The 13,854-nt window shown below is 39.1% G+C and overlaps 1 protein-coding gene across 1 annotated transcript in view; it reads right to left on the minus strand.

Annotated features, from left to right (window-relative positions):
- LOC136876172 (caspase-8) overlaps nucleotides 1–13,854 on the minus strand; it is an 88,111-nt gene that overhangs the window by 35,102 nt on the left and 39,155 nt on the right. The window contains exon 3 of the mRNA XM_067149895.2: nucleotides 1,391–1,607. Coding sequence (XP_067005996.2) covers nucleotides 1,391–1,607 — 217 coding nt within the window. The remainder of the gene's footprint in view (nucleotides 1–1,390; nucleotides 1,608–13,854) is intronic.

The following is a 13,854-nucleotide window of genomic DNA, read 5'->3' on the forward strand; positions in this document are numbered from 1 at the left end:
AATACTGAAACTTGGAGCACTAAAAGATACTTCATGAAATACTGTATACTTACTCAAATGGTATATATACCATATATACCAGTACTTATTATTTTTAATAGATAAATTAAAATAGTTTTAAAAGTTACTCCAGATAAACCAGAAATTTGGATTAACTGATCTGGATGAATTGGCTCTACAGTAAATTCTATTCTGCAAATCTCTTGAAACAAAGGATTTGTTCATAAATGATGTGTACTGTAACTGGCAACAGTCAAGTTAGCTACTGGCTTTACGTCGCACCGACACGGATAGGTCCTATGGCGACGATGGGATAGGAAAGGCCTAGGAGTTGGAAGGAGGCTACTGTGGCCGTAATTAAGTACAACCCCAGCAATTGCCTGATGTGAAAATGGGAAACCATGGAAAACCATCTTCGGAGCTGCCGACAGTGGGATTCAAACCCACTATCTCCCAGATGCAAGCTTACAGCCGCGCACCCCTGACCACACGGCCAACTCGCCCGGTAAACAGTCAAGTGTTATAACTAACTGGTGTTATAACTAACTCCGGTGTTATGCATCATCTGTAATAAACCAGGGGTCTAGTTGAAGAGAATAAATCGCTCTTAACAGAGTTGTTTCTTTTCTGATGTGATTTAGTGATTAGCTAGTAAGACAATTATTCTGTAATAGTTGGATATATATTCCTTACAATCTCGGGAATAGATTTTAAGATCTGCGGCCGTGAAAGGCATTTTTAAAATATATTCCTTCTCTCACACTTAACAGGCCTTATCTAAAACACTGTAAAAAATATTTAAAAAAGAATTATAACAAATGTATCATACATAAAAATATTTAAAACTGAAGTAATTTAATGAATGACAGTAAGATTAAAATAACTTAATCTAAGATAACAACATAATTTACTAAGTAAAAACACTTGAGTGCGGATTTCTGTAAAATACCAAAATAACACCTTTAATGAATAGTGATAATAAGAGTAAGAGCAGGAAGAAAACAATACAAATCAAAAGGAAAGAGAGAGATGACAGAGAGGGAGGAAAGGTTTTAAGGTCATCGCTAACACGAGTTATTAATGTTTCTCAAGTATTTCTACACAAGCTGAGTTGCTCAATAAGTCTACGCTGGTAGAAGATCACTGTATCAGGCTGTGGTTCTGTAAACAGTAAGGGCATAAATCAATGTGCTGTAGGAACCTAGAGTGTTTTATTATGGTCTGAGGAGAGAAGTATGAGGTGATCATAGAGATTTCTCTCTCATTCTAACCTAAGGATATTATAAACTATAAAGATACAATGAATATGAGGCAATGTAATACAATTTTCTTTAGTATACTGATTTCCAAAATGTATGGGCTTAAAAGACAAAAGGCTAAAGTGACTTACTTTTTTTTCCATGTGAGAGAATGCATAGAGCAAAACAGGAATGATCCTTCCTGACTAGGTTTTTACTTGCTTCTTGAACTGCTTCAATAATCTCTGCATGGGTAAGATTTTCCCATATTGTAACAGTGAATCCAAAGCCGAGGAATATCTCGCACAATCTATCACGATCCACGTCTGTCCCGACTCGGGTCTCCAATGTGTCTTCATTTACCAAATCCTATTTTATGTACAAAATATAAAACATATAATATTATCAGTATGTTCAAATACTTAAAGCTAATTTGTTCATGTCAATAGAAAATGTTGCAAACTAAACCCTTTACAATGATATCATTATCATAACCTATCAGATTTTTATCATTTTATATCATCTTCACTGCATTAATTTAATTAAAAATCTTGTTTTCAATCTATCCTTAAAATACAGGTGTTCAATACAAATACTGCTTAATACACCCTATGATTAAAGTACCATCTTCATCAATCAGTCAACAACCAAGCATAATAAGAGATAGCAACAATTAATATGACATTTTTAAAATTATTATCCAGGCCAATGAACTGGAGGTATTATGGGGAAAAGAGTCCAATTATTAGAGAGAATAATAATTTTATATGGCTATTAATATCTGATGTAGCCCCTGTACGGCCGACCTGCCTTTGGAAGTGAACCATATATCATTAGAGTGTAGGGAAGTGCAGTGTGATGTGTGAGTTGGGACAGGACACAAATCCAGCCCCAGAGCCACAAGAATTAATGTATGCGGTTAAAATCACACAAGTTGGCACAGAACCGAACCTATAAACTTACAACTTGAAGACCAGAATGCTGTCTATTCAGCCACAGAGTCAGATGAGAATAAGATTAAAACAGAGCAATTCTAGGTTACCAATGAGGACGTGGTTAATTCAGTAGCTTAGCTGCTCGCTTCCCACCCGGAAGGCTGAGGTTCAAATTCTGGATGATCCTGGCTTGAAATTTACACATCAGCAAGGGAATCCGGCGTAAAACCCCCGGCCAAAACCCAAATGAGCCTGAATGGCTTCAGTAACCCTGATTAGCTAAAGACAGTTTTAATTCTGGATTACCAATGGAGCAACAGAACCAGCACCGAGTATAATAAGACTCAGAGACAATATGTGAAACACTATACAACAGGAAGACTGGTTAAAATCACGTTCTCCTTGCCCCTAAACCAACCTACCTTATCTATCATTCCTCTCCCCATCATACGTTTCTCCTACCCAGTGCTTTTGTGCTGTATGTTTCAGAACTATATTCTTCAATATCACAGTAGTTCAACACTATTCAAAATAAAAAACTTATAGTGAACTCACATTAGACATTCTTTCACTTACATACACAAGGCTTCATCGGTCACCTTTGCTATCAGCTACCCTTGGACCATTCTTGTTTACTTCTGATTCACACAGTATTAGTTTAACAACGCCTAGGAGGCATTTTATTTTCCCACTTTTTAGAGATCCTTTTACCAATATTTCATTCTTCAAAGGGTTGAAAAATCTTACTGTTTCCTTTCTGATAAGTATCAAGAGAGATATTATTTCATTACAGTCATCCCTCTTTATACACGTTCTCACTTTACGTGTATTTGCTATAACATGATTTAAAAAATATACATGAAAAAATTAAAATCCACAGCCTGTTTCCAGTCATTTCACCAGGTTAGGGATGACATGAATGAAGCCCCCATCTAGTGGTGAAGATAGGAATTGTGCCGGCTGCCGAAGCCTGTCGCACTCCTCTGGGGCAATGATTGATGACTGACAGGTGAGATGAAACAATATTGGAGAGTGCTGCTCGAATGAATGATGACAGGGAAAATCGGAGTACTCGGAGAAAAACCGTCCTTCCTCCGCTTTGTCCAGTATAAAATCTCAGATGGAGTGACCGGGATCTGAACTACAGAACCCAACGGTGAGAGGCCGGCACGCTGCCATTTGAGCCATGGAGGCTCTAAAAAATAAGTTAGGTTGCAGATTCACAATCACCCTGTGAACGATTTCATGACCGAGTGTGCAGCGCTGCAAGGCAGCTTGTAGTCAGTCTCAAAGAGAGTGCTGAGTAGCTATGTTGTGTTGTCTCAGTGTTGACTGGCACTGACGTTGCAAGCTCTGTTTGTTTCTAAAAATGTTATGGAAAAAAAGAAAAGGTGATCAAATTGCTTCCAAAAGCAAAAGAAATCAATAACACTTGAAGAAAAGTTGGAAGTTATAAAGTGAGAGGAATGCAATGAGTGCACTGTAGACATTGTCAGAGCTGCACGAATATCAGAATCAACCCTGAGAACCATAAGAAGTCAAGCAGAAAAAATTAAAGAAAGCTGCAAAAGTGCAACCAGAATGACATCATCCAAGATAACACAAATAAGGGGGCCAATTATGGAAAAAATGGAATGAATGTTGGCCCAATGGATTGAATATCAAACTAAAGGTTTTATCCCGATATCCACCATGGTTATTCAAGCGAAGCAAAAAGCTCTATTTAAAGAACTGAAATTATCCTATCCAGACCCTGAAGTGCAATGTTTTGCTCAAGTGCTGGTTGGTTTGAACGTTTCACGGGACGACAAGGATTCCATAATCTTAAGCTAAAAGGGGAAGCTGCAGGAGAGGATGTTGTTGCTGCTGAAAATTTTCCTACACAATTACAAGTATAGTAAATTACAAGTAGTGTTTGGAGGAGCATGGATGTGTGCCACAACAAGTGTTGAATCTGGATTAAATGGGCTTGTTCTGGAAACGTATGCCAAGCAGAACATTTTTGTCAATAGGAGAAAAGAGGGCCCCCAACTTGTTGTTAGGAGGAAATATATCTGGAGTCCATAAAATCAAACTCCTGTTGTTTTATCACACCGAGAACCCACGAGCACTAAGCAAGCATTGCCAGTTGTTTGACACTCAAACAAGAAAGCTTAGATAACAGGAGCTGTGTTTGAGTCCTACTTATCCAATGAACTCCATCATGAGGTGCAAGCTTGTTGTAAGAAAATAAATGATTCTTTCAAAATCCTGCTATTTTTGGATAACGCGCCAGTATCGGGAATGCTAATGAGAACATCAGTGTTTCTTTTCCTGCCACCGAACACAACATCCCTGTTTCAACCCATGGATCAGGATATTATTGCAACCTTCAAGAGTTACTATCTCCGCAGAACATTCATGCAACTAGTTGAAGAAACAGATGGAGACGAAACTAGAATCACACAATTTTGGAAGAATTTCACCATAAGGAACGCAATTGAAAACCCTGGATATGAATGGATAGAAGTTAAAGAATCTTGTATGAAGTGAGTTTGGAAGAAGATTGGATCTCATGGTGCTACTTTTGATTTTGATCCTGAACCCGAACCTACCAGTTCAACACACGCAATTGTTGCAGTCTATTGGATCTGAGAATGTAGACAAGGCAAACGTGCACAAACTCCTCCAGTCCCACTCAGTAGAACTTCCTGAATTGGAGAAAGAAATGAATGGTGAAGAGGAAGAGGCTCAAATTGGTGAACCTATTAACCCTTTCCCACGGACTATCTTTGACTCACTGTCTGATGAAACTTAAGAGTAATAATTTGCTTGTCAGATATACTGTAGTCATCATCATCACCATTTCTTTGCTCCAGCAAGCCGGGTGCGGTTGTGTACGAGCCTCCTCCAGTTTGTCCAATCCATCCACAAATGCTGCTCATATATGCCAGTTCACATCTCTAATTTCAAGGTCCTTCAATATCTGCTTTTCCCAACAATCACGAGCTGCTCAGCCCGAAGGCCTGCCGAATACGAGGGGTTGTGTGGTCAGCACGACGCATCCTCTCGGTCGTTATTCCGGGCTTTCGAGACCGGGGCCACCATTTCACCGTCAGATAGCTCCTCAATTCTAATCACGTAGGCTGAGTGGACCTCGAACCAGCCCTCAGGTCGAGAGAAAAATCACTGACTTGGCCGGGAATCGAACCCGGGGCCTCTGGGCGAGAGGCAGACACGTTACCCTTACACCACGGGGCCGGCATCAACTGCTTCCCACACCATTTTTATTATTATTCCTACAACTTCAAACTCACTACCGTTGCATTCAACAACATATTAATCTAATTTGTAACAAATATCCTCTTCACTAAACTGGTTACGTGGAGCCATGCTGCTGCAATGTGTTTACATTCAGTTGGCTGTCTCTTCTATCTAAGAAAACATAAGCACGTAATGCAAAAGTAAGGTTTTTTTTATGTCAGTTGTATCTAGGAAGTGTAGGGAAGAAGTTATATGTTTAGCAGACAGATGGCAGAGGAATTTCTATTTGAAAGTCGAGTACGCTTTACTATGCAACCCGCAGGAAAGAGTTAAAGAGCTTACAACAAGACAAATGGCCGTCTTCTGAATTCACATTCGTAATGCAATCAGAGTCTCCGTGGCACAGACAGCAGCACGTCGGCCTCTCACCGCTGGATACCGTGGTTCAAATCCTGGTCACTCCATGTGAGATTTGTGCCGGACAAAGCGGAGGAAGGACAGGTTTTTCTCCGGTTACTCCGGTTTTCCCTGTCATCTTTCATTCCAGCAACACTCTCCATTATCATTTCATAGCATCTATCAGTCATTAATATCACTTTGGGAGTGGCGACCCAATTGTACTACAGCAGAGTCTCGCTCAACCGACCTTCGCTTATCCGACACTCCGTGTTATCCGACACTCCGTGTTATCCGACACTGGTAGGCTTAATTTGAACTTTAGGTGGATGCAGTTCTGGGACACAGGGTGTTAAGGGTGCGACTGTGGGACAAGCTCTGGCAGTCATGCGGTAGGATTGTTCAATGTAGTATTGGTTGGGTGCGGATGTTATAGTTTTCGTATCCTCTGTGAGTATGGCGAGTAAACGTAAGAAAGTGATTGTTTCTGTGGAAGACAAGTAGAGTGGGTTAAAGAGACTGAACAAAGGGGAAACTCTCCAAAAAATGGCTTCAGATTATGGTGTTGGACGTGTTACAGTGGGAGACTGGAAACATACGAGGGAATAAATTGAAAAGTGGTGCTCTACCAGAGCAACAAGTGATGCAATGAAAATTAGAAAGAAAAAAAGAACAATGAAAAATGTGAGTACGAAAAAGTAAGTGAAGCACTATTTCTTAATAATTAATGCTATTTGCTTTACGTCCCACTAACTACTTTTACGGTCTTCGGAGACGCCGAGGTGCCTAAATTTAGTCCCGCAGGAGTTCTTTTACGTGCCAGTAAATCTACCGAAACGAGGCTGTCTTATTTGAGCACCTTCAGATACCACCGGACTGAGCCAGGATCGAACCTGCCAAGTTGGGTTTAGAAAGCCAGCGCCTTAACCGTCTGAGCCACTCAGCCCGGCCACTATTTCTTTGGTTCACTATAAACCAGGAAAAGGGCTTGTCAATATCCGGCCCCATTCTGCAAGAAATGGCGGTGTATATTCAGCAGGAGTTTAATAAAGGGTCCCTAATTTTACTGTCAGTGCTGGGTAGCTTGATCGGTGGAAAAAACGGTACGGCATTGGGCAGTTTAATATCTGTGGAGAAAAGCTGTCAGCTAAATCCGATGAGGTTGTGAAATTTAAAAGACAATTTCAAGAAATAATTCTTACTGAAGGATTAACCGGTGATCAGATTTTTAATTGTGATGAGACTGGGCTGAATTTTAAGATGATGACATCAAAACTCTTGCAGCCCAAGCCAAGACGTCTGCATCTGGCTATAGGCGTAGTAAGAAAAGAGTACTGCATCTACTGCACAATTGAATTAATAAGCCAATAAATAGAGTCCCGTAAAACATAGTACGTAATACAGTATAGCCTTCCTGTTTATTCAGTTTGTTTTCAAAGTTATTCTGTATTATCCAACATTTTCGGTGATCCAACGTACTCCAGGTCCCGTTTAAGTCGGATAATCGAGACTGTACTGTAATAGCCTACATAGGGTTCATTCATTACATCCCTGACCCGGTCAAAGTCTAGAAAACAGGTTGTAGGTTTTCATTCAATGCAATCAGAATTATTGAAGAGAATGACCCTAACGAGGACAGAAGTGCTTAAGTTGCCAGAGAGATTTAGAATTGTGAAGCATGCTAGAAAGAACTCTACGGTGAGAAGAAGAATGCTAGCTACCAGCTGTCTGGACCACTTCCTGAAAAAAGTAACAATCCTCAATCTGCTGTCCCAAGACCTTCAAGAGAACTAGAGATGGATAATCCAGACTCACCAGACCCAGTCTTTTCATCATCAGACTGAAGACTCTCAAAGTTATGTACATACATGAAGTTCCACACTGTACTAATGGCAGGAACAAACAAAACTTGCACTTGTTTAAAACACACAAGCTTTACATTTTTTCCTTGAATTTGTCCCTATCTCCTATCTAATCTATTTTATAATACATTCACTTTACCCATTTTCATATTATGTAATGATTACTTGGAACACATTAATCGCGTAAAGCGAGGGATCGCCTCTTAAAACATATTGCCACCACCGAACTTGTTTTGGATAGTTAAAGCCCTGATATACCAAGGAGCATTATTTTCAGAGGCCGAGAGTTAGCCAAGAAAGAAAGGGTTCAACTGGATAAAACAAGACCTACACGGGCATGGGTTGGGGTGGCAAATGATTGACGTCTACCTGGATAGACAAAAGTGGAATGTGCTCATTCCCCACACCTCAACAATTGGAGCTGGTTCACAATGAGATCTTTCTTTATTTATATCAAAACTTCGAAATATAGAAGCACATAACAGGAACATTTAAATACTGAGTGGTCTTCCCGCCTCCTGTGACCTAGTTTTATGCAACCTGCTGTATTTACTACATTTCTGAAATACATTGGTCCCTCTCCCTATCACAGAGAGTTACAATAATTGAAAATCTTCCACCTTTTTGATACTTTTTATTTGCTTTTTAGCACATTATTAATTATAAACAGTACATGTTTCGTTCTCACTTGAGAACATCTTCAGCTGTTGTTAAGCTTAGGTGAATCACTAAGTTTCTGAACACATTATTTTCAGGTACATTGTTCCTCTTAAAGACTAATTTGAATACAAAATTAAATTAAAATGAGGGTTAATGGGTTGATGAAATGATACAGGATGAATACATAGTTAGCCTGCTTAAAAACTTTATCTATTCATTAGAATAGCTGTTAAAAGTTTCAACTCTGTTACACTAAAAATATCTATTAGTCTTCCAGTTAAAAGGTTTTTTTGAAAAATGAATGGCTTCTTGACACTGTTCTTATTACTGCTGAATGCTCATTTCATTCACTCCTTCCAGGTAGGCTGTTATTTATTTTGAGCTTGCTTAATGTGCCCTAAATTGAGCCTAATGCGGAACTTTGAAGCTGATTGCCGGTCACCTTTTAGGAAGGGAGCTTCGTCTTAATTTCTATAATGAAATGAGGAAAATAGGAATTTGTTTTCTTTGTAATGAAAGCATGTGTCTTTACTTAATAACTTAATGTATAAAATGGTTCCATACCTTAATGTTGTTAGACTCCAATTCTACCGTGACCCTGGAGGGGGAACGTTTGAAGCTGCTTTACGTCTAGTATAATAATGGTGTGTGTGTTCCGCTGTTTGCTCCTCCTTTCGGGGAGGCAAGGCTGCGGAGAGGAGAGGAGGCATGTTGCGTACTGTCACGGCTTCGGCTTTAGAAGGGGTGGGGAGAGTGGATGTACAAAATGGCGGAGGCTCGTTCTTATTTATCATTTTATGGTCTGTGTTGTTTCTTTTGTCTAAAGTTTCAAGACTTGATAATATCCCTTCGAATATAGGGTTTCTATTGTCAATTGTATCATTCAGGTTACTGTCCTGATTACATTTTTGTTCTAAATAAATATATAAATTTTCTAATGTATTTAGAAGAGCTCCTTTGTTTATTTTTCGTAATATAGTTAAATCCTGCTCTATAGTTGTGAACTGATGTCCGGTTGTACTCATGTGTTGGCCCATCGCAGAATTTTTTAAATGTCTTTCAGCATTCACATGCTCTAGGTATCTTACAGTAAAACTGCGCCCTGTTTGCCCGACATAAGTTTTTCCACATTGATGACACTTCAATTTGTAAACTCCTGATTCTAAACGTTTGTTTTTTCCTAGGGAATTGACACTATTGTAATTAAAGAATTTTTGCTTTGTATTATTGCTGGTTGAATACGCGATCTTATAGTTATATTTTCTAAACAAATTTGTTACTGAACGTGAACTCGGCATATTTATCTTTCTTTTTTATTTCGGGTATTAGATTAGTTTGTAACTTCTGTTTGAATTTTCCGATTATTTTATTTACCATTTTTAGTTCAAATCCGTTGTATTGGGCTTGTTTGCGGATAAAGAGCAGTTCTTTTTCTCGTTCCGTGTGTGTTAGGGGTATATTAAATGCTCTATATATGCAACTGTAGTAAGCTGACCTTTTTTGTGATTCCGGATGCAATGAGTAGTTCTTTATTGTAATGGGAGTAAAAGTGGGTTTCCTGTGTATCTTGAAGACAAACTCTTTCAGTTAATAAAATCTTCTATTTCTGGTAGGCTGAGTAGTGTGTGTTCTATTAGATTTTTCCAATGGAATATTTGTATACATGTCCTTGATGTCAAAGGAACATGTTACTTGATGTGGTGTTAATTTAAAGTTTTTGAGTACTTTGCAAAAATCTACAGAATTTTTTATTGGTGTCTTGTTGTAAAATACGTAATGATTGGTTAGGAATTTATGTACGTATTGCGATGTTTTATAAGTAGGACTGCGGCGGAAGTTTATTACTGGTCTTATGGGTATTCCTTCTTTATGTAACTTGGGTAAGGCCCTTGCAGTTGGAAGACCGGGATTCATATTTATTAGTTTCTGGACATCTTGTTCACTTAAAATGAAGGTTGCGTTTCTTAATAATGTTTTTTAACTTTTTCTGTGTATTAGTTGTAGGGTCTCGATCTATTTCCGAAAAAGTGCCATTACTGAAAAAAGTTTCTGTTTTGGTAATTACTATTTCCTCTTGTTTTATTTTATGTGATAAACTTAAAGTGGGTTTATTTCTGTTTTGGGAAACTTTTAAGCCTTTTACGAGGTATGGAATTTTCTTTTTGATGATGATGATGCTTGTTGTTTAAAGGGGCCTAACATCGAAGATCATCGGCCCCAATTTTCTTTTTTACCTCGTGTCTGACGTCACTTTGAACTTCGTTAGGGAGTTTTTGTATAGCCATTTCAACTTCGGCAATGGTAGTTATTAGCTCTTTTTCTTTGTTCTTTCCTATCTAATTGAAATTAGGGCCTTGACTTAGGGTTTTACATTTCCTCCTCAGTGAGATTAACTTTAGAAATGTTCTTAACGGGCAAGGGGTACTCTTTAAATTCTGTTTCTGAACTTGAAGAGTAAGCCTTACCTTTTTCTTTTTTCGTCTTGGCATTTTTTAATGATATTAATTTATTATTAAGGGTTTCTTGTCTTTTGCTTAAAATGATATCCATTTTTTTCATGGGTATATCTTTGAAACGAATCCCACTCCAAAGGCAACAGTAGTGTTGGACTTCGGAGATGTGCCAAATACATTTTACCTTTGAGAAATGCTTTCTTCCTATAAAGGTATTTTATTTTGTTTTTTAGCCATGTTTGATTAACTCTTTTTTGTGTTTCATAGTGGTGCCTAGAGGGTATGTGTTTCTTTTGGGTTTTTTATTTAAAAATTTAGGAACTAGGTTGTATTTGAGACAATTCTTTAAGAAAACTATGTCCTTAGTTAACTTAGCTACCTTCACCTTTAGATTAAAATAGATGTCGGCTTGTTTATTTGCCTGGTTAGCCTTAAGATTGCAAGTAATCAGCTTCATTTTCCGTATCAAATTCTAATCACAGAGAGTTACAATAATTGAAAATCTTCCACCTTCAATTATTGTAACTCTCTGAGATTTTAATAATTTTAATAATTGAAAATCTTCGACCTTCAATTATTGTAACTCTCTGTGATTTTAATTTGATACGGAAAATGAAGCTGATTACTTGCAAACCCTCTCCCTATACCGGGGTAATATAAATAGATGTGTGGTTACGGGCAAGAAGACAGCAGAAATTGTGAGCGCCACTATTAATTCATTATGGCTACCCCAAATGAAACTGTAAAACGAGCACAGATGCAAAGAACATGTACCTTACAATTGCATAGGCTGAGAACTGCCTGCTGCACGTGAAGCCTTGCAATAGCTCACTTAGCAGGGGCGCAGTCGGAGACATTGACAGTATGATATAGATGTCGATTCCCATGGGGAATCTGAAATATTTGTCCTGAATGAGTAAATTTATAATACCAATATAAATGGTCCGTTATTGGACATTATAAATTTTCCAGCTAACTCATTCCTGGCTGACAGCGTTTCGCATTTCTACATTGATAGTAGACGGTACTCGAGGGTACAGAGGTTTGAATCCCACGCAAGTATATATTTTTAAATTGCCAATTGAATAGGATGTGGCAAGGTTGCATACTTAACAGTTTTCACAGACTGATTTGTTTATTTTGCCGTATAAAAGGCCGTTGATATAGTGGTATAGCATATGGAGCTGGGTTGAACGAGGATGACCAGGCAAGGGTCTGTGACTAACACACAAGTAACAGGTTAGCTACTACGTCATACAAGTTCCAAGTGTTGTAGAACACAGGTAGGGAAAAGTGTGCCCCATTGCAATGATAACAACATGTGATGGCAGGAAGATATGTAGCTCCGTGAACTCCTCTCCTTCGAGGCAAGTCACAACACAACACAAGGATTATTCACTGCATCGTGACGTATTCCAGCAACGAGTATATGGATATGTTACTCATCTATGCAGAAGCTAGACAGATTGCATACCAGACACAACATGTATATAAAGAACGCTATCCGGATAGAAAACAACAGACAGGCATAATATTTCAGTGTGGAAAGACGTATGCGGGCTACTGCGTCCCTGAGAAGGACAGGGCCTGTTCGAGATCATCCCATGAAGTCTGATCACGCTATCTGGCATAATTCCCACACTAGCACACAGGTCACTGCACAGGAGACAAACATCAGCCAGGCATCTGTTATGCAGATATTGCATGCACGGCGGTCTGCACTTACACCAGGAGCCCCATGGTCATGATTTCAAAATCCGGATGGCATTCTGTCAGTGGACCCTACAGCATCCTACCTTTTTAGCGACCATGTTATTTATGGTTGGAGCATGGTTTCACAACAATGGAACTGTTAATCGCCATAAAATACAGTACTGGAGTGTGGATAATCCCCAAAGGTTAGACAGGCAGCTTATCAGGTACAGTGGTACATGAATGTATGGTATGGCATCGTGGGTGATCATTTCACTGATCCCCATTTCTTGGAGGGCCAACTGACGGGAGAACACTATCTGCGGTTTCTCAAATATGAACCTCCACTGTTGTTGGAATATATGGCATTCCTTGACCACTGCAGGATGTGGTTTCAACATGATGGAGCTCCACTGCATGCAGTGGTGGTTGTTCGTTTCAATCTCCATGTGATGCATCCTGATAAATGGATAGGAAGAGGAGGGACTGTCCTCTGGCGTACCAGATCGCCCAATCTTATACCGCTGGATTATTTCCAGTGGAGCCAAATAATACAACTGGTGTATTCACAGGAGCCAGCAAATCTTGGTCACCCTAGACAGCTCATCACCAAGGCATGCTGATCTGTTATGCCGGAGATGTTGTAACACGGTTCTTACAACATTGCCCACAACTGTATAGACCATGGAGGTTGTCAGTTCGAGTAAGAGCTGTGTTAAACGATGTACGTAACTGAAATCTCATCGCATGTTTCCTAGCTTCTTCTAACCCAGCTCAATACCATATGCCACGATACCAACGGCCATTTTCAGGATCAAAAAACAAATCAATCTGTGGAAACTATTAAGTATGCAACCTTGCCACATCCCATTCAATGGCAATTAAAAACAAACTTGTGTGGAATTCAAACCTCTGTACCCTTGAGCACTGTCCACTATTAAATTTCCGACTGTGCCCCTGCCAAGTGAGCTACTGCGAGGCTTGACATGCAACAGGCAGTTTCCATCCTATACTACACCTGTTTCTGGTCTGTGTGTGTGTGCACCTCCTGTTGTAAAGTACATGTTTTTTTTCGTATCTGCATTCGTTTTACGGGTTAATTCGGGGTACCCATAATGAATTAATAGTGACGCTTACTATTCCCGCTGTCTTCTAGTCCATAACTACACATCTCGTTATTACCTCAGTTTAGAGAGAGCGACCGATGTTCAGAATTGTAGTAAACGTGGCAGGTGCATAAAACTAGACCACAAGGGGCGAGTGGACCACCCATATGATGATCATGGTGACAAAAATATACAACTTTTCATTTCATATATCATTCAGTTTCAATTTTTTTTAATAAGAAAAGTTGCAAAATGGCTTCATGAAGAGG

Source organism: Anabrus simplex, chromosome 6, assembly GCF_040414725.1.
Source record: "Anabrus simplex isolate iqAnaSimp1 chromosome 6, ASM4041472v1, whole genome shotgun sequence".
Taxonomy (NCBI): domain Eukaryota; kingdom Metazoa; phylum Arthropoda; class Insecta; order Orthoptera; family Tettigoniidae; genus Anabrus; species Anabrus simplex.